General features: G+C 36.2%; 1 protein-coding gene across 2 annotated transcripts; it reads right to left on the reverse strand.

Moving 5' to 3' along the window:
* Positions 1-559: 559 nt before the first annotated feature.
* On the reverse strand, positions 560-27,714 carry Naa50 (N-alpha-acetyltransferase 50, NatE catalytic subunit). 2 transcript variants are annotated; one of them, XM_004835702.4, is made up of 5 exons: positions 27,418-27,714; positions 6,014-6,150; positions 5,489-5,608; positions 4,951-5,017; positions 560-3,650 (listed from the first exon to the last, which is right to left on the reverse strand). In XM_004835702.4, the coding sequence occupies exons 1-5, from the start codon at positions 27,423-27,425 to the stop codon at positions 3,473-3,475; spliced, it is 510 nt and encodes a 169-aa protein (XP_004835759.1). In that variant the 5' UTR covers positions 27,426-27,714; the 3' UTR covers positions 560-3,472. The 2 variants fall into 2 exon arrangements, with proteins under 2 accessions (XP_004835759.1, XP_021119240.1); XM_021263581.2 differs by having other exon boundaries at positions 6,014-6,147; positions 27,418-27,703.
* Between the last annotated feature and the right edge of the window lie 2 nt (positions 27,715-27,716).

Here is a 27,716-nt window from a genome sequence, read left to right on the forward strand (position 1 = left end):
TCTCAAACTGACTCAACTACGAAAGAGAAAAAACCCTGTATACCATTATAGTTAAACAACTCAAAATACAGCACAACAGGACAGCTCCTTAGATCTTTTCTCACAGGATTAAACTGCAGATAGTGGATAGTGTTTCTAGCAAGGTGCAAAGGGTCTGAATTAGGGATCAAACTCGGGTCCTTGCGCTTGCGAGGCAGGCAGTGGCACCACTGCGCTAAATTCCCAGCTCCCTGTACTATTTTTATTAGTTCTTAAATATAAAAGCAAGCCAGGCATGGTGGCACAGGCCTATAAATCCAGTGCTGAAGGAGGTTGCAGCAAGAGGATCAGAAAGTTCAAGATGCCTCTACACAACTTAGTGAGATCCTAAAAAAATAAAAAGGGAAAGGCATGGAGCTCATCACAAAAGGTCTAGGTTTGATCCCCAGCCCTAGTATTGGGGGAAGGTGAACAAAACAGTATGGGCAACAGCATACAATGACTACCTATAGTTGCTAACTGCAGAATTCAGCACAATGTGGGTGTTCCTTTGACATTTCATTTAGACATCACAGATCACTACCAGAACATCACGTAAGTTTATTTCAGATGTAACAGCAATGTTAAAATTGAAAAGTTAAATTTTTAACTGCACCAAGTAAACTTAACCACTTAAGTATTTTTAACGTTATTCCCTCCAAAAACTGAGGGAGCTTTTCTTTTCCACCACCACAAACCACGGTTTCCCAGTAGTTCTTTCTGAAGGATTTTTCAACCGATGAAAAAACTGCTTTGGAGATATTTTAGAACTCTTTTCCTCAAATGAAAACTAATTTGGACAAATTATATATTGCATAGATTTCTCTACAGATTCTTTTTTAGACCTAAATGCAACTTATCATGTGGTATAATTTTAACCTATTTGCCCCACAGTAAAAACCATCTATCCTATGTCTGGGGATTTAGCTCAGTGGTTTCACTGCCTGCTGCGCAAGCGCAAGGACCCTAGTTCAATCCCTGGTACCAAAAAAAAACCCCCCCAAAAAACTCAAAACAAACCATCTATCCTGAAAAGTATGATGGATATATCCTGTGATCTTCTAGTAAACAGAATTACTGATTTATCTCCAAGATTATTTTTACCATTTGTCAAAATAATCAACTCAACGCTGGATATTAGTCTTTATTGACTCAAAGATATATGAACTAGTGCCCAGTTTCTATCTCTTCCACATTGTCCTTCCTATATGTGGAATTATTTAATACCAGTTTGATGGAGGACAATTAACCCTTTACAAACACTAAGAATTTAGATTAAGTCATTGACTAGTGTAGAAAAAGAAACTATAATGGGAAGCCTACACACTCAATTCAAACTTGAATATTTTTCTTCTGTCTTTAAATAACATGTACTTAATTGTGAGGCAGCTATTTGGCTTTCAATAACCACATTTAGGGATACATTCATAGGACCGCTTAGATAGTCCAAGTGAAATAGTTATAGAAATAGAGGCAGTGTTGTCTCAGAAAATTCATATATATCAAAATCTATTTTGATATCCGGAAGTTTACAAAAAGGCTGAATTCTTCATGCTAATTATGCTTTCTGTAACTCAAGCACTCTTTTCTTGGCAAGAGCAAGCTGAAACATCCATGAAGGTAAAGGTGCTCAATGTTAAACGTTTCTTCTAAGCTTGGATTTGGATTAATAAACAGATACCAAAGAAATCACAGCACGGTCTTTCTACATTTTCACTAAGATTAGGACCCTACAGACTCATTCATTAACCATCTTTCTTAAAAATTTTTCTTGGCACTCAAGACTGAAGTCTATTTTACTTTGTACTTTCACATTTTCAAATGAAAACTTAAGTTTATAAAGTGTGTACAAACATTTTGTAAAGTAATTTTGCCATGTAACTTATTTGGAGATGAGACTTTTACATATAAGGATAATTATAATTATTACAAGTCAAATTTCCTTTTAAAGTCAAGTAACAGAGAACTCAAGTTTTGTGCGTTTCTTAATTCTACCAAGAACATTTCTTGAGCCACCACCGACAATCTAAACAAACTGCAAATATTAGAGATTGGACAACTGGAGGAAAATGTAAGTATTTCAAGTGTCTCATCTTATAAAAAGTTATCAACCTGTCAGAGCCACTCCCTACTTGCCAAATAATGATCTAGCATAAAACCAGTCCTGTCACTAGAGGAAGGAGGTCACAGTGATATTTGTACTATTAACACTTTACGCTTCTACTTTTCCAAGAATAGAAGCAATTTGTTTAACAATTCCTCTTATCCCAAATCCTTAAACTCAATATTGTAGGCACAGAGTTATAAGCAAATCTGGGATATTCTCCAACAGATAAGGAGTATCATAACTATGTTATTCTCAAAAAATACTGTCTAGATATTCTTTCCTATATAAGCAAACACTGGCCACATTTTTAACAGCCTGTATTAGTTGACATTAAATGCATTTATTGTGCCACAAGTCCATCTAAGCTTTCCTTTAGGTATTTTAAATATGTCTAAGAGAAAATCATCTGCTTCAGGTTTATTTAGGTGTGTTAACCTGTAAGTACATCAACTTCATTTTAAAAGTTAAACTCAATATAGTATTGTTGGGCTTACTGAAGAAAAAGGACAGGAAAAAAAACTAAATCACAATAAACTTCTTTAGGTCAGTTAAAGGCCATTATCTCTAGCTGGGATATTAAAAAAATTTAATCTCACCAGCTCACACTCTAAATGTTAATACCTCTAGTAACAATAGCAGGAAAAAAAGACCTGCTGACTACCAGTCCACTTGTTAACAAAAAAAGTTTAACTCAAATACTTAGGCCAAAGTATAACACTACCTACCCAAACTGTCCCACCCATCAGCAAGAAGAGAAAAATCAATTGCTTTAAAAATCTAAATAAGCTTAATATTTCTTATAAGGATAACAATGGTCCAACTCCTGAGAGAGTGCTCAGAAGGACTAAAGGTGGAGTGAAGGCAATGTCCAGGGATAAGCATCCCAGAAATAGTTTTTAAAAACCCAAAGTACCACAAACACACTAAACTTGTCTATGAAATCAGAGAAAAAGATATTGCTGCTGCTTCTTTTAGTCTTTTGGAATAAACAATATTTGTAGGCTCTGCCCTTCAATGTGAAAGCAGGACATTAAAAAAAAAAAGCTAAAAAATTTGAAATAATTTGATACCCAAAATTTTTGGGTTATACATCTTAACTATGAAACTGAACAGATCTTCTTCCTTCAATCCAACCACCTCACAAAACTGAGAGAACTAAAACAATCCAAACATGATTATTTTTAGAAGTCCTCGAAATAAAACTTTTAAAGGATCAAAGGGCGGGGGGGACGGGACCAAGAACAAGAGAACAAGGAGGGAAAGCTTAACAAAGGGGGCTGGGGAATTAATGGGCCTCTCTTTTTATTTGGCGACAAGCAAGTGCAAGAAAGTTCATTTGTAATTTGTTCAGTTGTCTGTCTTTTGCGCATCTGCATTCTGACCAGAAGGGACTTTGAGGTTTTTCTGAAGCACATGAGCATCAGCAGGCTCTATCCTCTTATAGTAGTTCTTCTTTGTCTCAATAATCTCAAAACCAAACTTCCTGTAGAAGTCAATTGCTGACTCATTGCTGATCTGGACGTGCCTAAGATGTAACAAGGTATAAAGATAAAATAATAAATTAAAATTTATCAACTCTATGTCTTCTCCACAGACAGGTTCAAATTGGTTCTGGAACGTTACATTCTCTTCACAATTGCTAGTAACCAACCAAGATTACTTCATGCTTATCACAGAACCTTTTGATGACAATTTGAAAATTTTAACTTTTTAATTCTTTCATTTGCAAGACAGATGGCTGAGATTAGGATGCCCTCATAGTTAACAAAGAGTAAAGTACTATGTCTGTCATATTTTTGACTATAAGGGAAGATTTCTGTAATTTAAAATGGGTTAAATAACCATATGGATGAATCAAAAGTCACATTAAATGAGCCAAAATAAAAATGATTAAAAAAACAAAACAAGAAACTAGGGTCTCAAATGCCTGAATATATCCTATCATATATACATGAAAGAAATGTTGTATTTTAAATGAAGAAATCTAAGCTTTCTCTATTACTCCTCAAAATAACATTGCATAATTTAATCTCTCCCATCACCTAAACTGAATTACAAACAATCCATGGCTATGATTTTAGTATTGGCTCTTAATCTGTAAACTCTTGAGATCCAAATATAATCTAAGCTAGGTCATTTTTGATTTTGATTACTAAACTCTACTACAAAAACACACAGGACTGATCATCTTGAACAAAACACACAGAGTGCTAACTACATGGCACAAGAAAAATGCTATTAATGATATTAATGGTCTTGAATTCTGAACGGTTGTGTTTTAATCCTGGCTTTATCATAACTTGAGCTCTCCTCCCAATATAATTAAGCTATGTGTTGTACCTTAGGTTCCTTTCTATTATTAAAACAAAACAAAACTTTACTAAAAATTATAGTTGGTGTTCCATATCCATGGAATTTGCACCTGTGGATTCAACCAACACCAGACTGAAAAATATTCTGAAAAAACAAAAAGCTGCATCTGTACTGAACATATACACATTTTTGACATTCCCTAAATAATTCAGTATTTTTACATAGCACTTAATTGTATTAAATATAGTAAGTAATCTAAGTCGGTTTAAAATATATGGGAGGATATCTGTAGGTCCCATGTAAATACTATACGATTTTATATAGAGACTTGAGCTTGTCAGATTTTTATATCTCTAGGGAGTTCTGGAACCAACACCCTACGGATTCCAAGGGACAACTATACTTCCATGATATTTTCAAGGATACAAAGTGGCCTGATTTTAAAGTTTCTAGTAAAGATTTCTACTGACAATTTATTAAATTCATAGAACATTAAATATTATTTTACTTACAGATAGATGTTGTCAAAAGTGCCATCTTTTTCACAGATGTTTAAGACATGATTTAGCATTTTAGTTCCTATTAATGAGATAAACAACAATAAGTAACTTTAGGAATCAACCTTTAAATTCTACATCTTTTTATGTCCTAATAGAATTTACAAGATATCCTTATTTTCCCAAATTCTGTTCTCTCTATAACTACATATGTTTAAAACTATTAGTAGGAGAACAATCTTTTATTACAAACTTTTCCAGACAGATTAAAAAAAAACCAAACTCGCCAGGGATTTAGCTCAGTGGTTCTGCTGCCTGCCTTGCAAGCTCAAGGTTCCGAGTTCAATCCCTGGTAACAAAAAAAAAAAAAACAAAACCAAAAAGAAATAAACTATACTTGTTAAAAAACCAAAAAAAACCAAACTTGATCTAAAGGATATAAACTTACAGGGTTTTCAATTGAATTATGTTAATAAGTAGACTTATTAGGTCATACAGATAAACAATGTATTTATACTTGTTTGAAGAAAAAAAAAAACACAAATAATTTTACCTATTCCTAGCCTTCGGTAAGGTGCAAGACATCCTAGTGTCATGATGTAAAGTCTCTTCTGATTCTGTGAATGATCCACCCTGCAGCATACTGCGCCTACAGCAATATCATTGAAATAGGCTGCCATGGAAAATATAAAGATAAAATGTTCAATGAACAAGATAACACATTTCATTTAATCTCTTCTAAAAGACTAAATTGTTTCTATTACTGTTAAATTTTAATCAACTACCTGATGACTGTCAGTGGCCTCAAAAACCTCTTACATTATCTTAGGAAGGTTAAGCCTCCTTTGAAGAAAAGCCAAATCCGTGATAACACACAGGTACATGCTAAATAGTAAATATTTTGTATTTCTTTTTAAAATTCAATTATTCTCTCTAAATTGTTTCTCAGAACTTGGATCACTCCAATTTCTCCACTTGTATAATATAAAGACTAAATTAGTTAATGTCTTGCTCTATTATTAACAGGTACAGTTCAAAAATACACATTTTTAAAAAGGATTAAAAGAAAACAGTATACCAAGTTTTGCTAGCTCGCCAACCTCCAGCACATCCTTGTAGAACTTGTCATTATAGCTGACTGGAAAGATGACCTGGTTTAACCTCTTCAACTGTTTGATATTGTGTGGTGTTACATCTCCGAGCTCGATCCGGCTACTGGAACAAATCAAAAGGTACTCAATAAAATATAATCAGGTTCATTTGTTATGATGAACATTAAAAAGAGGCACAAAACCTTTTTTTATGATTGACAAATCCAACCCTTTCACAGTGACTTTATATTCCTCTAAGATTACCATTTAGGTCTAAGTAAACTTCATCAGACATTGAATTCAAACTCTACTCAGAGCTTTTGTACACATTTAGTGACAAAGACAGCACACAGCAACTACTAAGCAGGCCAACGGGCCAGGGATTTAGCCCAGTGGCACCGTACCTGCCTCACAAGTGCAAGGTCCTGAGTTTGATCCTCAGTACCAAAAAACCCCCCAAAAAGCCAGAATATCCTACAGTTAAGATGCAACCATCATTGATCAAAATAATTAATATTTAATACTGGCAAGGTGATAGCAAATGATATTCTTAAACCTTGTGCATGAGGATGTAAATATCATCTATCTCTTGAGGAAAATCTAGCACTATGTATTGAGAAGCTTAAATAGTACATCTTCTTTATCTAAGTAATCCTACGTCTAAATTTATTTTAAGAAAATAATTCAAATATGCAGTATGTGCGTTCTATTCATTAAGAACAGTGGGGACTGAGGATTTAGCTCAGTGGTTCTGGCACTTGCCTTGCAAGCGCAAGGACCCGAGTTTGATCCCCCATACCAAAAAAATAAATAAATAAATAAAAAACAAACAGTGGGCCAGCCCAGTGTGGTGGTACACACCTGTAATCTCAGCACTCAGGAGGCTGAGACAGGAGGATCACTATGAGTTCGAGGCCAGCATGTGCTACATAGTGCCTTCAAAACCAGCCTGAACTAGATAAAGTCTTTGTCTCAAAAAACAAAACAAACAGAAAATCCAAAAAGTTGTCCAGGAACTACTTAATATCAGATTCACAGATGTGATATTTAAAATTCACATTCCTAGACACCTCCTATTTCAGAACCAGAATCTCTGGAAATAAAACATTTTGAATGGAATAGAATCCACATTTTGAAAAACACATTTGAAATTACCTATCAAAAATGCAACAGTATTATTACTAAGAAACCATCATGCAATCGAAATAATTAGTTCCACTGAAAAAGGGACTAAAGCCCCAAAATTTGACTTACAGTAACCAAGCTATTTTGCCTCCAAAGCTGTCAAATTAAATTTTTAATAGCTCGTCAACTTTACTACAAGATAAAGGCTCATCAAATGTGATAAGGCAAACCTAAACCAAAATCTACACAATTTTTATTCCTATCATAGCCAGCACTATGAATAATAGAATTGCTTATTACTACTTGCTGCCTTTTTTTTTTTTGCAGTGGTAGGGACTGAACCCAGGGCCCCATGCTTATAGTATCTATCACTGAGCTACACTGCCAGCCCTATTTGACTTCCAAAACATAACAGTGGGTGATAAAAACAACAACAAAAGAGAACACTAAATAAAAATAAAGTAAAAAAAATTAAAATGATGTGATGCCCATCAAGTGGCCAGAAAATCATGGCCACTAATTAATTCATTTGGTGCTAGTCACCGTGGTCAACAGCAGTGACATCCAGACAATGTTTGTTAATTAATCATTTGTATTCTATTTGTAGTATGAAAATTCTTTGTTGGAGAAATAACTAAACAAGAATCTTAATTACTGTACTTTAATAATAGTAAAAAAGAAAAAGGATGAAAGTGTAAGTGTTCATGTATATAGACTGGTTAAATAAAACATGCTATATTCATGCTCATACATTACCATAAATATGTTGTAATATATTTTGTAAAAAAAGCACATTCCAATGACATACATAAAAATCCAACTTTTGTTAATATATACAGAAAAATATTTGAAAGGATACTCAGCCTATTATCCTGTTTACTTTAGAGGCTAAGGCAGGAGCAGTGTAAACTCTGGGCTACCCTGGGCAATTTACTGAGAACTGTCTTACGGGGCCAAAAAAAAAAAAAAATCACAAATTATAGGCAATTAAACAAACAGTATTCTCTGAAATGTTAAAATTTAGATACAGGAGAGCTCGGTGTGGTGACGCATGCCTATAATCCCCAGCACTTGAGAGGCTGAGGCAGGAGGATCACCTCGAGTTCGAAAACAGTCTGAACTACAAAGGGAGACCCTATCTCACCACCACCCCAAATTTAGATACAGGAAAACCTAGTCTGTATAACATTCTGCTTCCTAAGGAATTAGAAACAAAAAATAAGAAAACTTCAATAATTTTTATGCCAATGTTTTTCAGCATTTACTACATCTCAATCACCCTTGTATATCTTTATGTATTTTCCTAAAACCTGAGCACACACATTTTCTCTGCAGTTACAGATTTTTATTTTCAATACTGGGGAATCGAACTCATGACCTTGCACCTGCAAGGCAGGTGTGGGTGTCACTGAGCTAAATCCCCAGCCCACAGATTTTTATTTTCCTTTCCAGTTTCTAGCCACTAGTGAAGAAGGTAGTCTTCTCCCAAGCATTGGCAATTACAATGAATTCCCTGTGTAAGACTCATGTCTTCTTGTAGGTTATACCTCATTCACAGAACTCCCTCTTTATTAAAGCATATCTTGTTTTTTTTCTTAATCTTGAAGTAAATGACATTTTACCTAAAACTTTTTTTTTCTATCTAAACTCTTAATAGGCTTACTGCCCCATGGTCTACCACTCACATTTTGAAAAATAATGCAGATGTTATCCTGTAAAACTTGAGATCCTTTTAAATGTGGAAATCAGGAGCCAATCAAGCAGCCAGAAGGAGGCTCCCCGGCCACCACAGCACTGCTCCCAGCACAGAGGAGCAGAGCCATGCAAGTGCAAGCAGCACCAACCACCCCACCCACCCCAGTCAAAATGAGAAGACAGGTAAACAAGCCTCAAAACCAGACTTGCAGATCACCTAAAGCAACCCCAGTGGGAAACAAGATGGAACAATCTGATACTCAACCACCTGGACTCCCTGACCTGGCAACAAGAGAGGATCTGGAAAAAATGAAATCAGAAATACTTTCTCACATAACAGCAGAGAGTGTGTGCATAGTGCAAGACATGATTAATACTCTAGAGAGGACACATTAAAAAAATAGAGGAGCCAAGGAGCATGATGGAATCCCAACACAGGAAACAAATGGAATCCATAAAACAGATACAAATTTCCAGGAGAGTAAAATCTCCATCGAAAACTTACATGGCAGAATGAGCCAATGTGAGGACAGAATTTCAGATATAGAAGATACGACTGCAATTAGTGACCAGGAAAAGAAAAATTGCTTTAAAATTGTAAGGGACCACGAGAAATCAATCCAGCAGCTGCTAGACGATACAAAGAAGAACAACATAAGACTCACTGGAGTCAATGAAGAAACAGGAGAGAGTGCAGATGACATAAAAAAACTGTTCACAGAACTGATGGCAGAAAACTTCCCAAGCAGGGGAAAAGAATTTGACATACAGATAAGTGAGGCATATAGGACTTCAACTACCCTTGATCAAAAAAATTCTACACATAGGCATATAATAGTTAAGATTCCAGAAACCCAACAGAGGAACAAAATTCTCAAGCAGTTAGAGAAAAAAAAACAAATCACATACAAAGGAAAGCGCATCAGAATCACACCAGACTTCTCAATGCAAACCCTCAAGGAAAGAAGAGCTTGGAGTGAGGTATTCCAAGCCTTAAAGGAAAATAGCCTTCAACCCAGATTGATGTATCCTGCAAAACTATCTTTCAAAATTGACAGAGAGGGCCAAGGATTTAGCTCAGTGGTTTTGCCACCTGCTGCGCAAGCACAAGGACCCGAGTTCGATCACCGGTACCAAAAACAAACAAAAAAAAATTGACAGAGAAAATACTTTCATGACAAAGAGCACCTTAGGAACTTCATGAATACCAAACCACCACTCCAAAAAATTTTAGACAATATCCTAGGAAAAGACAACAAGGATCACAACCCCAGGAAGGCCAACAGAATGAATCTGTTAGGCATGACAAGAAATTAAATGCAAAGGGGGAGAATCCAACAAAAAGAAAAAGTCATGACAGGGATAAGTCAATGAGTAGCGTATCAGTTATAACCATCAATGTTAATGGTCTCAATTCACCATTCAAAAGAAATAGACTGGCAGAATGGGTCAAGGCATTTTTGGTGAAGTATGGACTATACGGCTTATCCGTTGAGAAAGTTCTGTTCTACTTCTAGTCTCCTGATAGCTTTTACCATGAATAGCTGTAGAATTTAGCCCAATATGCTTTCTGCAACTACTGACAGGATCATATGGCTTTTCCCTTTCCTCTGTTAAAATGACTTATGGGGGTGGATCTTCCAATGCTGAACCAACACTGCCACCCCTATAATAAAACCACTTTCTACATACTGCCAGATGTGACTTCTAATTGTTTTGTTAAACAAATTTTTATCTATGTTCATACTTTTTTCTTCCATTATCCTTATCCAGTTTTAGTATTAGCACAATGCTGATTTCCTAAAATGAGCGGAGAAGTGTTCCTTTTTTTTCTCCTTTAAATGTTTGATATAATTCATCAGTTAAAATGTATATGAGCCTGTTGTTGTCATACAGGTAGGTTTTCAAGCTAGGAATATACTTTAATAGGTGCTATTCAAATTTTATATTTCCTCCGAAGTCAGTTTCATTAATTTGTCTTCCAAGGTACTTCTTAGAAGTTGTCAAATTTATTTCAAAAAGGATTTTTATAATATGCTTTCTATATCATTTTAAATTCCGTAAAATCTGTGGTAATGTCCTCTAAATTTTGGTACTTTAATTTTAAAAATGTATAATTGATATTGTGTAATAGGAAGAAAAGGTCTAAAGAAGTAGGGGAAGTGGGAGGGGTTGGGGAAAGGAAAGAAGGGAAAAGAAAAAGTATGAGAAAAGAAAAAAAATGGAAACAGTCTTTGCAAACAGAGAAGGGTGGAGCGGGTGGCAGGCAGGGGAAGGCGGAAAAAAATAAGAACCAAGATACATCATGTAAAGGTACAAGATCCCAATGATGAATGTAACTATTTCATATCTAAAATGTATCAATACACTTAATGGAAAAAAAATATGGAGATCATCTTTCACTCATATTCTGTTCTTTAATTTACTATAGTGCCACAAGTTAGGTGCACTAATTTTATATATAATACAGCTTATACTGATTATATTCAGAGTATATCACTTAAAAATTCTACACAGCATTTTAATTTAATTTAAATTTTGCTTTCTTGAGACAGGGTCTTGCTATGTATGTATTCCAGGCTGGCCTTGAATTTATGGTGAACCTCCTGCCTTAGCCCTCCCTCTGAGTGCTGGGATTACAGGCATATACTACCATGCCTGGCTACACTGTACTGTATTTTTTTTGGTACCGGGGATCGAACTCGAGTCCTTGTGCTTGAGCAGCAGGCAGCGAAACCACTGAGCTAAATCCCCGGCCCCTGTACTGTATTTTTAAAAAGGCATAACCTCTTGTATTTTAAAAATGATTTTACAATTACATTATGAAGTTTAATTAAAAACAATAATAAAGAGTACCTTAAGAACCTAGGAAGCTAACTTTCTACATGTAGAGAGAAATGGTTGAAGTTTTTAAAATTTTAAGAAGGATTTCATGGTAATTACCAGGCTTCAAGTGTATTTACAATTTTCAAAAGGATAATAACCAGGAATTTCTTGGCTTCAGACAGAAGAGAAAGGTGGTTAGTGCAATGTGCTAGACTGAGTCTAATATAAGTAAACTACTTAAAACTATTTGGGCCCATCAAGCCTAAATAGAGGAAACAACAGTGAATAATTAGAGAACAGGCAGAGTAATGTTTCTCTGCCCAATTTTAATGTCTTGATTTAAAAAAAAAAATTATAGAAATGACTTAGAAAGTGAAAAATTCTGTAAGAACTGACCAAAAATAAGTTTAATATGGTCTTCTAATATTTTTCTATATACAGTTGTGCCTTAAACAGAATTGGGATATGATAAATATTGTTTGGTAGCTCTTTGATAATTTAAACAAGTTTAATTCTTGTTAGATGGTTAGGACATACTAGAAGCAATTCAAAGTAGCCATTAAATATAACAGTGTCAGCAAATCAAGCTTCAAATATAGTTTAACTTTCATAAACATGTCTCAATGAAATGGAATACTTCTGTAATCCTGATCATGTAGCTCCAAATTATTTAAAGATGTGGATATTCTAAATATATCAGAGTAATATCATCAGCTTGTAAATATAATTTCACAAAGAACATGCAAGAAGGGAATAAGCATAAAGAATATGTAGAAGTCAAGAAAATGAGAACATCACATGACTATAAACCAACAAGGAGTTAAAAAATTGCAAATCAAATTTTAAAAAAGCCGAGTACACATCACTTCTCAGCCTTTTGGCTAAGATCAAATGTAGTAAAAAAACCCCAGCATTGCTATTAGAAAATTAGTCTAAGATCAGGGATGGTATCTCACACTTGCAATCCCAGAACTTGAGAGGCTGAGGCAGAAAGATGGATGCCGAGTTTGAGACCATCCTGAAATATGCAGAGAGACCCTGTCTCAAAAAAGAAAAATCAAGAAAAACACCAGAAAAGAAAATTAATCTAAGAATATCTTTTATGAATTCTGTGAATCTAGCTGGGTCTGGTGATGCATATCTCTAATCCCAGCACCTGATATGCTGAGGCAGGAGGATTCCAAGTTCTCGGGCAGACTGAAATATGAGTCCCTGTCTCAAAAAACAAAAAGAATTCCATACCTCTAAATTTTTCTGGAGTTACCTACTCAAAGCACACATCATTTCTCTTTCAATAAAAATATTTCAATACCTAATATGAAATGCAAAGACAGATATATACTACATTAACGTGCTAGTAACAGCATATGTACACCAAGTACTAAAATAGTACTAGAATAGAGATGACCCTGGGAAAGATTTTTAAGGATGACTAGGAGTTTGTTCTGTGTGAAAGCAAGAGACACCATCTCTGAGAAGGAAAGCATGAACAAAATAGTGATGAGTTTCCAAAGCTATAATGAGTTGATAAGGCTGAAATATAAAATGCACTTGTGTGTGTACATAGGAAGCTAGAGTCTGAGAACTAATTCTAAGAGGGCCCTGCAAAGCAAGATGTGGTTATTATCATTACTTATTCTTAGTGACTGTATGACATCTCACAATCTTGACTTTAATGTTGCCACTTCCAAATTTCTGTCTCTAACCTTAAATTCACTCCAGAACTCCAAACTCTTGTATCCAAAGCATCTAATAGACAACTCAAAGTAAAAACTCAAATTTCCCATCAACCCCTCTGCACAGTCTATTTCTTGTGCAGCTTTCTGTTGATGGCTTCTTCACCCTTGGCTACATACTCTCCATTTAACATGACAATCGGAGTATCTAGTCTAGTCAGACTTAGCATGATCAACTTGGTCAAATCAAGTCTACAAGTTTGCAATTTTCAGTTTGTATAAACTTAGTTGTTCTTTACTTTCCAGTTTTTTTGAGGGGCCATTTTCTACAGGACTTTAACCTTAAATTCATTTTTTGGGTGTGCAGTTCTATGAGTTTTATCAAATGCTATATTATCACACAATCATCATTACACAAATATGTATAATTATGTAATCATGTTATCAAACATATAACAGTTCTATGACCCCAAGAAACTTTTCCATAAACTTTTGTAGTTCAATTCTACCACTCCTAGGCAACCACTAATCTCTTTTCTGTTCCCTAGTTTTGCCATTTCAAGAATGTCACATAAATAGTATTACAAAATACATAGTAATTAGCTTTTCATTCAGCATGCCTTTGAGATTCACCATGCCGTTGTATCAATACATAGTTCATTTCTTGTTCATCTGAGCAGTATTTATTAATATAGATGTATCATGGGTTTTTAAAAATATTTTTGTGCTGGTGGCTGAACCCAGGGCCTCATGCATACAGAGCTACACTCCTAGCCCTATCCTCTTATTGAAAGAGATTCTGAAGTTACTATAAACATTTGCATCCAGATTTTTGTGTGAACCTAAGTTTTTATTTTTAGTAAATACCTAGTTGCCGGAGAGGGCAAAATGGATCTGTAAAAGTTAAATTTTTTTTTCTTTTGGAAACAAGCTATTCCAAAATTCCTCTAGTGAAGGGTGTAAACTGTTTCCCAGCTGAATGGACAGAATATGCAGAGTCTGTCCCCAGAAGGTCAGGGTCTGATTTTGTTTACATATGGAAAAGGAGCCCAGAAAGAGAGGAGTTGATGATTTTAAAACAAGCCCAGTCATCTATTAATCTCACTGTATTTCTTCTCCCCTCTCTATAAAGGCCCTTGCACATCTGAACACAGTGAGATGTTGATTTGAGACAATATGAGGCCCCTTCATCTCCTTGGAGCTAGCTTTGAATAAAATCTTTTTTACTTTTTACCAAGCCTCCTTTTTTGGGGGGGGGGTGAGCACACTATTTGAGCGATCTTTAACACTCTGCGTGGGAATGCTGGGTTATAATGTAAGTGTACCAGAATTCTAGTTTTTCTGCACTCTCTCCAACAAATGGCACTGTCAACATTTAAAATGTATGTTATTCTATTAAGTGTGCAATGGCATTTATTGTCGTTTTATTTTTTAGGTCCCTAAATAAAAAACAAGCTGAGCTGGGGCGGTGGTGCACGCCTGTAACCCCAGCACTTGGGAGGCTGAAGCAAGACGATTATCTACTGTGAGTTCAAGGCCAGCCTGAACTGTACTGAGACCCTGTCTCAAAACAGAAACAAACAAACAAAAAACAAAGCTGAGCATCTTTTCATGTACTTCAGAAAAAAATTTTACATTTTGATCATTGTCCTTTGGGATTATGCTTTTCAGGATCTAAAGTTTACAATGAGTTATGTGCCCCCCCCAATCCATCTCATTTCCATTTCTCTTAGAAGTTTTACACTTGATTATTTGAGTCTCACCACCCCCCTTTCTGACATGCATCTCATTTCCTTTTTGCTTAAGTAGCCACCTTATTATGTTTCGTTTTGTTTTTTGGGGGAAGAGGCTGGCCTTGAACATGCTGCAATGCTGGGCTCAGCCTCCTGAGTGTTGGGATTACAGGAATGCGCCACCACGCCCACCAAGACCTTATTTCTAAATAAAGTCACATGCTAAAATTCCAGGGGGAGATAAATTTTGTACCCGTCAGCACCTTGATTTTAGCCCAGTGAAACCTATTTCAGACATCTGACCTCAAGAACGATAAGGCAAATGTAACACAAGTGTGTTATATTGAGCCATAAAGTTTGCAGTAACTGTTACAGAAGGTAATAGAAAACTAATAGTCACTACACTGTTTCCCCCAGGTGGCTGCCCCATTTATATTCCTGCCAGTAAATTATCAGAGGATTCCAAATTTCTCTACATCTTTGCCAGCACTTATTACCTTTGTGTTCACAGCCATTTTAGTTAGTGGAACGACTGATAGCTCACTGGACACACATTTCTCCAATGACCAGAAATACTGTATGTTCTTTGATAAAATGTCTATTTAAATCTTTTGCCCATGATGTATAGGCCTGGGAATAAACCTGTGATTCTGACACTAACTTGATTCATAAGGAAAGAAGTTGTTGTAAAAGTTCTTCATATATTCTAGATACAAGTTCTTTGTCAGGCATAACTTTGCAACTACTCTGTCCCAATTGTGGCCTGTTTTCATTTTCTTATGAGTGTACCATAAAAATGTTTAACATGTCAATAATAAACTGAAAATTTTCTGCATCATGTCTGTAATTTTTAAAAACATAAGTATTTAAAAAGATTATGATTAGGCATTAACCAACCAAATCTGGTGCAAACAAATCTATTTTAAAGGACATTTATAAGACACATGAAAAATTCAGATGGAATATTAATACCCTAGTTCCAATGGGCTATTATAATTTTTTAAAGTCTTTTTTCTGTAAAGATTCATATTGAAACACACAGGTAAGTAGGATAGTATGTCTAGAACTCCCTTTTAAGTCCTCTAGCTTTAAAAAAATTATATATATACACATACATATATGTGTACACATGTATACACACACACGCATATAAATAGTGTTTTAACCAGGTGCTAGAAATGAATCCGGGGTCTCCACCGAGCTACACTGTCAGTCCCTAGATATTTTTTTTAAACTGGAAAAAGGATATTAAAAATTTATTACATGCCTAAGACATGAGTGTTGAGAGTATTGAGTCCATACTTTTCATTGGACTAGCACTAAATACTTTTAAGGAAATAACCATTTAAAAAAATTATTTACATAATGTAGTTCAAGTGTTAACCAAATATGACTGGAAGCAATGCTAATATTAACTGATATAGATAGCAGAGGGAATGCAGTTACTTTTTACATGAAAAAAATACTTTCATAACATATTATTTTTAATTTCTTCCTCCAACACCAAATAGAAATACTGTACTTTAAGTAACACTTAATTTAGGAGTAAAAGAACAGAAATCCATAAGGATGACCAGGACACAATTTTCAAGAGTAGAGGAAAATAACCTGCAGTGTCACAGAATCTAAGAATGGATTCCAAACTTGTGTATACACCACAATCACCTTGCCAGTTCAAAATTCATGGTACAAAGTTCCACCTTGGAATCTTTTATTTTTCAGCTTTTTATGTAAACCAGCCAATTTTACACTTAAATACAGTAGTCCTCCCTTATCTGAGGTTTTGCTTTCTATAGTTTCAGTTACTTGCAGTATGAAAATAAACGGAAAATTCCAGAAGTAGTAAGTTTAAAGTTGTGTACCATTACAAACAGCATGATAAAATCTCCTGCCTTCCCAATCAGTCTCACCTGGGACATGAATCATCTTTTTGTCCAGTGTACCTGCAATGTATACGCTACCCATTTGTTAGTCACTTGAAGCCATCTTGGGTATCAGAGCCTAATACTGCAGTGCTTGCCTTCAAGGGACCCTTACTCAGAATCCCCATGCTACATCAATGCCATTTGCCTCACTTTACCTCCCCACATAAAAATCATCTTACATCACCATTAGAAGTAACAAATTTTGAGAGACTGCATTCAGAAAATTTATTAGAATGCTGTATATTTTTAAATGTTTCCTACTCTACTATTACTTATTGTTGTTAATCTCTTACTGTGCCTAATTCATAAATTAAACTTTAGGAAAAATGTAGTATGTATATACAGCGTTCAGCATTATCTGTAGTTTCAGGGAACCCACCAGCGGGGTTCTTGGAACATACATCCCTCACAGATAAAGGGGAACTACTTAAACTTCCCACTGTATGTAATTTCTAAATCTGAGGAAGCTTATGAGGGGAATATAGTCTAAGAATGGATACTAACAGGATAGGTCAGTGGAAAAACAGGCTATATGATCAAAATATATTGTTAAAAATGCCGAGCATTTCTCTTATGCAAGTAGCACAGTATGGTACCCTAGAGTATTAATTTATGTGTGACAAAGCTAGAAGAGCTGTGACTCAAATTCAAGTCAGCTTTACCCCATACATGGAGTTTTAACTAGTATACTGATTTTTTGGTTACTTCTGATTAAGAATTCAGTAATTTGGCTAGGGATTTAGCTCAGTGGTTTCGCCATCTGCTGTGCAAGCGCAAGGATTGGAGTTCGATCCCCGGCGCCAAAAAAAAAAGAATTCAGTAATTTAACAATGTAGACTATCCTCAAATTATTGGCTTAAAAATTAAATCTGCCAAGTGGTCACACCTACTTGAACCATAGTTTTTCTTATGATTTTTAAATTAAGTTGACTGCTAATACTTAAATAAGATTTTTACATAAAGCCTAAATTTGCAGCTTCTCTTGATTTACTCATTTATCTTACCTGCTCAGTCTGTTGGGACTAGTTTATAATCCTAATAACAGAAAACTGAAGACAGCAATTATTAAAGGAACAAATTATTCTTAGTGCAAATAAATTCATGTGACTTTTGTTCTTGATTTTTAAATCTGTAACACTCAAACCCCAAGTCATAAGCTTTTAGATTAAGGATCAAAAGTGGGGCAATCTGTGACAGAAACAAACAGCAATTTCAAAAGTATCTACAAACATTTGTACTAAGTGCTTAGATCTGGAAGTTGCAGCTAATTGCTTGCCTCTTCATACAGCCCATTAACTATTAATTAGTGTCAGCACAGACTAGTCTGTTTAGTAAAAAGGGGAAAAAAAAATTTTTGGCACCACTAGGGAATAAAGCCAGAGCATTGCCCAAGCTAGGTAGCACTCTACCACTGACTGCATTTTTTAAAAATTTGAGTCAGAGCCTTGCTAAGTTTCCAGGGTTGCCTTGAACTTGTGATCCTTTTGCCTCAGCCTCCCAAGCTAGGATTGCAGGAGAGCATCACTATGCCTCACTTTCAGTCAAATTTTATAACTGTAATCTTTGGGTTTAGAATATGAAAGGAGGAAACCTTTACTCTTGGTTTACAAAACAAGCTGTGTGATAAAAGAAATAATACATGCCAAAGTTCAGTACAGCAACTTCAGATAATAAGCACTGTCTTAGTCCATTTTCTGTTGCTGCAATAATACTAAAGACTGCGTAAATTATAAACCACACTTGTTTATTAGGCTCACACCACTGGAGGCAATGGAAACCAAAATCAAAGGTTCAAGTCATACCCTGGGTAAGAGGTATCAGATGGTGAGAAAGGGAAAAGGTGGCCCACCCAATCTCCCCTCTTTTGAAAGTGACTCCTCTGATAAAGGTATTTAATTATGATGGTTCAACCCTCATAACCTAATCACCTCTTAAAAGGTCTTATCTCTCAGAACTGTCACAATGGCAATTAAACTTCAACATGGGTTTGGAGGGGACAGTTAAACCATAGAAAGCACATATTTATTTTGAGCTATTAAAGGCAATGCCAAGGCCAGGGATTTAGCTTAATGGTTCTGCTGCCTGCCTCCCAAGCACAAGGTCCCGAGTTCAATCCCCTCAATCCCTGGGACAAAAAAAAAAAAAGGCAATGCCAATCATGTCCGTGATTGCGCAAACAAATTTAGTAGCAATATTTTGAAAGGCCACAAGATGGGGATATGACTCCAAATTGCAGGTCTCTCTCTGTAAAAAGTATGACCTTAAAAGATATATAGCAAAAAGTGAAAATAAAAATACAAAGAAAGCTTAAAGCTGTTAATACTTTCACTGAGTATGGTGTACAATGGCACAAAAATTTAACTATTTGGTCATTTTTTTGTGCAATGTTTGATCTGGAAGTGACCTCAGAAACCACTGAATCTATTTTCCCTTAATTTTACAGACAATAAAACCAAAGCCTTGAGAGAGAAATGTGCTATAGAGAGTTGTTGACTCAAAAGAATGGCTCCAAGTTCTTTGATTTAAAAATCTCAAGGTTAGAGGCCGGGGATTTAGCTCAGTGATTCCGCCACCTGCCCCACAAGCACAAGGTCCCAAGTTCGATCCCTGGTACCAGATTTAAAAAAAAAAAAAAAAAATTCAAGGTTAGAAAATAATTAACTTTTACTTAGTGAGCAATACTCTTGTTGTAAACTTTTGGCTTCAGTAAATAACATGAAAGAGTGATTCCTCTAGAGAACAAAGTTCTTCAACAACTTAAAAATAAGTCTGTTCAGAATTTATACTAACAGTTCGTGAAATCTTAACCTACCCTTCGCCCCAAGATGTCTATCTCACGTGAAATATGTTTCTGCCCTTCCAAGACACAACTTTCTTGCATGGCTACCATCTGTTCAACTAAACTTTAAGTATTAAAATATAATACTTAAAACAAGTATTCAAGGACTCTCTAGCCTTTAATATAATTGATGGGCTCTCATCCAGATTTTAGAGTTTCTCAATTTCAGTATTACTAACATTTGGGGCTGGGTAATTCTTTTGGGTGGGCTTTCCTGTGCAACACAGAATGTTTAGCAGCATCTCTGGCTTCTACCCACTCGGTACCAAAACTCTCCCCGCCTTAGTATGAGAATATGTAAAACGTCTCCAAACATTTATCAACAGAATAACCGGGAAGGGTGTCTGTGCTTGTGTGTGGGGGTGCCCATGGTTGACAGTCATTGCTCTGGTGGTCTGGCAGGCATCAAAAAAATGTGGGTGTGGTGGACCAGCTCTCCAAATTGTATAAAAATCTCGGCAATTATATAGTTACTAATGCTAATCATGGACATTATTCAAGGACATAACCAAATTATTCTGTGAAAAACTATCTACTGTCATCCACAATTAGGAAAGCTCTTTTCCAGGCATGGTTTTTCTTTTGCTACCATCTAAATGTTAATGTTTTCATTTTCAAATCTCAAGCCAATCATGTACTTCTGACTGATTTCTGGCGGTAGACGCAGGAACCTCAAATTCAACTTATTCAAAACTGACCACTTCATTTTCCCATAAAAAATTAGAGCACCAACGTCTATTCTCTATCTTTGTGAACAGCCCCATCATCCTATGTAGAAATTTAGTTTTGATGTATTCTCAGATGCTAATTCCTGTTAATTCTGCTTCCCCAAATAGCTTCGTAACATAACTTCATTAATAGCTTCATAATAGTTCTTATACACATTCTCTTAGCAATGATTTGAGCCATCTAGCCTAAATTCTAATAGCTTAATAAAAGAGAGTAAGTCTAGAACTATAAAGAGAAAACAGCACCACAATGCAATCAGAATAATCTTTCTAAAGGACAAATTTATGTCTTCTCTGCTTAAAATCTTTCAATAGCTGCAGATAACCTAGAAAATGAAATTCAAATAAACACAGACACACACACCCCTCCCTTCACCACTTGTGATCCCTGATCTAGTTTTCCTTCATCATTTCAACTGCTTTTTGCCCATATAGAACTACTCAAAACCCACCTACCTAGCTTTCCTTCTTAGCTTACTTCTGTATCTACTTTTGCACTAATAGATTATAAATATTATACCATTCTTAACAGCAATATTATGAAGATTAAGAATACAGATGGGCATGGTGACACACACCTACCTCTGAGGCAGGAGAGTCACAGTTAGTTATGAGGCCAGCCTGCGCTACAAAGTGAGTTCAAGTCTAGCCTGAACTATGCAGTGAGATCCTGTCTCAAAAGAACTACTTCTTGGTCCATTAGGTTTATTAGGTAACTGTTAAAAGACACACACACACACATACAAACACCAAAAAAAAAAAATATTGAGAGGAAGGGATGAGAAAGTAGGCAGGCACAAGAACAAACTAATCCGTTTAAGAAAACAATTCAAATATGACTTTAAAGTTTTGTTTCTTGGTTTCATAAAGTGCTGATGGAGAACAAAAATAGCAAACACCTGACCTATGTCACAGTAGTCATGGTAGGTACCAATATAAGTACCTCTGTTTTCAGTCTGAGAATTTATCAAAGCCATTGATAATTTAGACAACCACAATGGATTAGAACTTTCGTGAGTTAGAATATTTGGCCATTCTGTCAGGTTCAAGCCCTTCCCTTTAAAGAGAAGGGAACCAAGGCCCAGAGGTCAAGAAACTTAGAAAGTGGCTTTACTGCTAGCTACTATTTGTGGCACACTGAACAAAAGCTTAGTTGCTTTTAGTTAAATGCTATTTGTGTTGCAGTAAGTTTCCTTTAAGTTATACAATAAATTATATAAACTATGGGCTGGGGATTTAGCTCAGTGGTTTTGCGGCCTGCTGCGCAAGCGCAAGGACCAGAGTTCAATTCCCAGTACCAAAAAAAACCCAATTATATAAACTAGAAAGTGCATTCATTCCACATCCTTTTAAAATTTTCTTTCAAATGATCTGGATCTTAAACTGGCACCACTCTGAACATTACCTTTTTATTATTTTGTGATCTGAGATACATGCAATCTATATCTCAGTTAAAAAGCTGGTAAATTATATGAACATGTAAGTCACAAAGACATACAAATGACCACTGAAAAATAGAAAATGTCCACCTTCAATAACCATTTTTAAAAAGCCATTTATTACCTAATCCGCAAAGTAATATACTACAGTTAAACTTACACATAAATATGTACTCAAACCACCTCATAAAGAAACTTATTTTTTTCATTTTACAAACATTCAATGTATATAGCATACTCCAGACAAAAATTTATACCAATCTTGGCTAGACAGCTGCTAATGCCTTCCTTCAATTTCTTTCGATTTTTACAAGTTTCCCTCCTCTTTCAAATCTGCCCTTATACAAAAAAAATGTATCTCATACACTGCTGACAGTATAAATTGCTACCTTTGGAAGTCAACTTGTCAACAAACATTGGAGTTTACAAAAAAGTATCTTTTGATCCAAAAAATTCACACCTAGAAAATTAACTGGAAGAAATAAGGATTCATGTCCTGTAGTTTTAAGAACAAGCACTCACTACAGCATTTAGGGGGCTGGGATGAGAAGCCTAAGGACTTGAAACACTCTGGGGTTTCTTACAGCTTTAGGAACAGCAGCAGAACTCAGGTTGCACTAGCTCAAAGAAGGGATATACACACTGCCAGTTATATTCTCCATCTACAGCAGACAAGACGATTGAAATAGAACACTTCAATCAAACACTGGAGTGGTAGTCGGGGATGGTAGCATGTGCCTGTAATCCCACCAGAAGTGAGGGTAGGGCAGGAGGATCGGATCGCAGAGTTCCAGGCCAGCCTGGGCTACACAGAGATCCAAATATATGTAGATCTTATTAACACAAAAAACTGGAATGGTGGCCTCAGAGTCCTTTGCCACAGAGGTATAAACAGTTATAAATTAACTGTTGGCCCATAAGTTGAAACATTCAAAAATATCTACCATTTAAACTAGATTCTAGGGAAGAATTCTTGTTTTTATACCACTTTTTTAAAAAAGCAGTTTAGCAGTAATAATTTCAGGTAGATACATAATTTAAAGTTTTCTAGGCTCCACATTAAAAGGTAAACAGGAGAAATCATTTCAACATGTTTCCAAAACAACACACTAATGACTAACCATTTTTAAACCCCTTTTATACGAAGTTTTAAAATTCCAGCTTTATCAATGTAAATTTTTATGTATTTTCCTTTCATAAAACTTACAGTAGATCTACATTTCCGAGTTGTCTCAAACATTCTTAAAAACTGTCCAATAACTTGAGTTTTAAAATTTTAATGTATGCGCAAGGTCCCGAGTTCGATCCCCGATGCAAAAAAAAAAATTTTTTTTAATGTAAAATTAACTTTTTATTAAACTTAAATATTCAGCAGTTACTCAGCCACAAAGGCATATTTCAACTGCTCAATACCCAATCATAACTACTGCACTAGACAGGACTAAAGTTTTGAGAGCAAGTTAAGCACTGAATTAATTTAACTAGTTGATAGAAAAAATAAAAAGGAAAGCAGGGTGGACGATAGCACCTTTGTGTAATTTTGTACCTTTAAACTATAATCCATACAATGCTAATATTCTTGACGGAAAGAATGGTTCCACTGGCTACTACTGCAGCTCTATCGGTTATTGTAGGCCATATTTCTTTAAAAAGACGAAGGAAAAACATTTGAATAATCGGGTAAGTACATCTCTTCAGAAGTCTCAAAGTTGAAAGCTAGAGTTAATATCTAAAAGAGAAAATTCATATTTTTACAGGACGAAACACCAAAGTGAAATTTAATACAGGTATTAGTTTGATCTGGCAAAAGCACTGGCTTTGAAAAATAATACTTTATGAGCTTAGGAAGAAAAATAAATTGTTTTGAGGCAGGGTCTTGCTATATATGTAGTTAAGGCTGGCCTCGAACTCCTGTCCTGCTTCAGCCTCCTGAGTGCTGGGATAAGTTTGTGACACCACACACAGTGGGAAATTTTAATTGATGATAATTAATGTCCTATAAGGTAAAATTAATTGGGCCACAAAGCTCAATAACAGGAACATATAACGTAAACCAATTATAACAGTAATCCCACTTACCCATTCTACAGATCACATGTGCACTAAAACTCAGCAATAATCAGGATGTTAAAAATGATAATCAAGGAATATATATCTTGATGCAACAGACAAGTACTCAGCCCCCTCGATAACCTTTAAAATCTTTTCCAACAAAGAAATTCTTAAGTACCTTTTGTTAAGAGCTTTTCTAAGAGTTGCCCACAAGTTTAGGAAAAGAAATCACACCACTAACGGCAATACAGCACAGGTCACCAGTACCCAAACCTGTGTAGGTTACAGGTACTTTCTAAATTATATAATGATTCTTTTTAGGGCCAGGGATTTAGCTCAGTGGTTCCAGCGCCCGCCTCACAAGCGCAAGGACCAGAGTTCAATCCCCGGTACCGGAGGGGGGAAAAAAAAAAAAAAAAGATTCCTAATTTGTTGAGAGGAGTTCTTAAATAATGATTCTTTTTACAGATAGATGCAAACAACTGTCTTATGTTTTGCAGTATAGCTGTACCTGACCGGTGCATACTAAGATTGTATCACTTACTTTTCCATTTCTCTTTTGTAGTAGGGCAATAAATGGATATTTTTTAGAAAACTGTAGCATATGTAAGTTATTTTTTATATGAACTGATCTCTACATAGCAAAGGGGACTTTAGAAAGTATTTGTTAAGATTCAGCATCTCAATCAACAAACATAAACTACTGGTTTCACAAAGCAAGGAGTATGAATTGCAGGTTTATAAAAATTGTCAAGTGCTATTTTAGCCTGACTTTTCCTTGTTGACAAAAACAGTAATATAATCTTAAAAATGTTTTACTGACATATAAGATACATACAGCAAAGACCACAAATCTTGTTTATAACTCATTTTTTTACATATATATTATTGCGTGTGTACATATATATCCTATGTAATCAATCACACAGATAAAGACACAGACTATTTCCAGCACTTTCCTGTACCCCTTCCTAGTCCAAATGCTACTAGAGGCAAGTACTATTCTGAATTCTTCAAAATAGTTTTGTTTCTGACTGCAGGATCTTATATTTCAATTGTATTTTCTAGTAACATTTGGTCAAAATGGCTCCTTTAGATATTTTAAGTAAACTACACTGTTACACACTTACAGTTTTGTTACCTACTTTTCTGCCTATACTTTGGTCACAAGTATTCATGTTAAAGCCATTTTTATTATAATTTGCATTTCTTTTCTAAAATTGAAGGATAAAAAGGTTAGTTTTTCTTTCTATTATACTATTGACTAATTACATTGCCACCACAGTCATGGCTGTCTATGGCAAACATCTTGCTTGAATATCCTCTTCCCTAGAAAGGACTAAAAGATAAAAACAATCAGCTTACCATTCACAAATTCAAGCCATAACGTCCCTGGTTCATAAAAACAAGCAACCTCAGCCTAAAGGAAGCAACATTTCATGCAGAGTTGCTGGCACGAGATTTCCAAAACTCAGGTTTCCTCTAAATTTAGTAGCTCAGTGGTACAGTGCTTCCCTAGCATGCCTGAGGCCCTGGGTTAGCATCACAAACTCCACCACCAACACCACCACCACCATCAAAAAAAAAAAAAAAAAAGTCTCTAAATTAGTCGTTAGTCTTTTCTAGGTATCTGCATCCATCACGTTACACTTAAATATTCACTAAAAATGAAAAGACAATTGTTTCATGAGTGTATTAATTTACACTCAGTGTAATAATTTACACTCAGTAATATCAACGGCCCCATCTCAGTTGCCAAGTTAGGTATCAGAAAGATTCTTACACTCTATGGAGACAGAGCTAAATTTTGGATCTACACATCCAGAATAATCTCTTGGAAGACCCCCCCTTTAATCCATGGCAATTGCAACACGAGAAACGCTTCAGCCTTATTACTTTAACAGAATGTGATAAATATGTATTAAGTACATGGCATTGAAAATACAAAAAAATGAAGTCAGAGAGCATCTATACTCAAGGAATACAGCCTACCAGAAAAACAAGACTCTCTAAATATGTTGTATAACACATGAAATAGTCAAACTTCCTGAATCAAGATTTAAGTGGAGCAAATACTTCCAAGATATGCAGTTCAACACTGCAATGAATATGCAGTACTTAATGCAAAATCAGAGTAAAAAATACATGCAATAGACCTAAGAGCAAATAAAACTTTTCTCAGAATCTTGTAGGTGCGTTCAAATACAGGTACATGGAAATACTATTTAGGCCCTTATTTTAGGCAGCAAGAGATTACTTTGAAAAGTGATTTCAGTCTCAAAAGAGCTGATGAATAGTTTAAATAGTTTCACTAACTTCCAGCATAGTTACAATTCCTTAATCAATTTTTTTTTTTTTTTTTTTTTTTTGGTGCCGGGGATCGAACTCAGGTCCTTGCGCTTGCGCTCCTTAATCAATTTAAAAGAAAAAAAATCACCTGGAGCATCTCAGAAAGCTTTTAACGTTTACAAGCTTCCATTTTATTCTCAAAAGATTGTAAAGGCAAACTCCCAAACGGCTTTTTAAAGCAAAGCTTTATATAGTGCTGTGTAACTAGTATTGTTGCAGTATCTAACTTAATGATAAGGAAACATTTTATTCAAATAAAAACAGGTAAACCAAAATAATTCCTCATTTTATTCAAGACGGTGGCTGAAAGATCGAACCTTAACTTTGCCAACAGACTGAAGAAAAACATAGTAATCAGGAAGCCCCTCACTGAAGTCAGGGGCAATTCAAACTGTTGAAAGCAACAGCTCCATCTACTGATGCAAATACTTCCTTAAACATGCTGGCACCCCAAATCGAGCTCATTCCCCCTCCTCCACTCGCTCTGACCCAACCCAAATCTAGTTGAGTCATTAGCTGTTAATACTCATCCCTAGGCTCTTTATTCCAACTCCTTCTTCCTCCAGAAGGTTCTGCAAGGCTCCCAAGTGGGAATAAAGCCGAAAGATGTCAAACACAGCAGTTCCAGCGTCCAGCCTGGACTTGAACAACAGGATAACCAGACCACTGCACCTGAAATAGTGGGCTGGAGGTGGCCCAGCCGTGCGTTGCCGGCTAGGAGGCCCCAGGCGCCTCACAATAACTCTTCCCTGCTGCCCTAGTCAGCCCACACTCGTCCTCCGGGCCGCAGTCCTGGTTACCTTCCTCTCTCCTCCGTCGGCCTTTCAGCCCGCCAACAGCCTCGCCTTGCCTCCGCCCCCTCCGGGAGTGGAGTTCAACCGAGAAGCCCAGAACTCTCCCTCCGCCCCGCTTCGCTGTCTCTCCCTTCCTTCGCAGCACTCCGTTCACACGGGCCCGGCCCTTCTACCTTGCCCGCTGGCCCCTGCCCGGCTGCCCTTCCTCACCCTTTCATCTTCCCCGCCTGCAGAGGCCGTCGTCCCCGCCGCTCTGAGCTCTCCGCGCCCTCCGCTGGGGCCACTCAACCCAAGCCGGCCTCCTCGCCTAGGGTAGAAGTTGAGGGGGTGACGGAGGCCGCAAAAGTCGAGCACGGCCCTGAATCTACGGACCGGGCAGGGACGTCTCCCGCCGGCGCGCAGGTACCTCCGCTCCTCCACACGTGCACACGGGGCACTATCCTCCCGCCCGCCGCCAGCCAGACCCGCCGCCGCGCGGTGACCTTTCACCCCGCCCCCTCTGCGCGCGG

Source organism: Heterocephalus glaber, unplaced genomic scaffold, assembly GCF_053883595.1.
Source record: "Heterocephalus glaber isolate CG9 unplaced genomic scaffold, H.glaber_assembly_v1.0 deba00000122, whole genome shotgun sequence".
In the NCBI taxonomy this organism is placed as follows: domain Eukaryota; kingdom Metazoa; phylum Chordata; class Mammalia; order Rodentia; family Bathyergidae; genus Heterocephalus; species Heterocephalus glaber.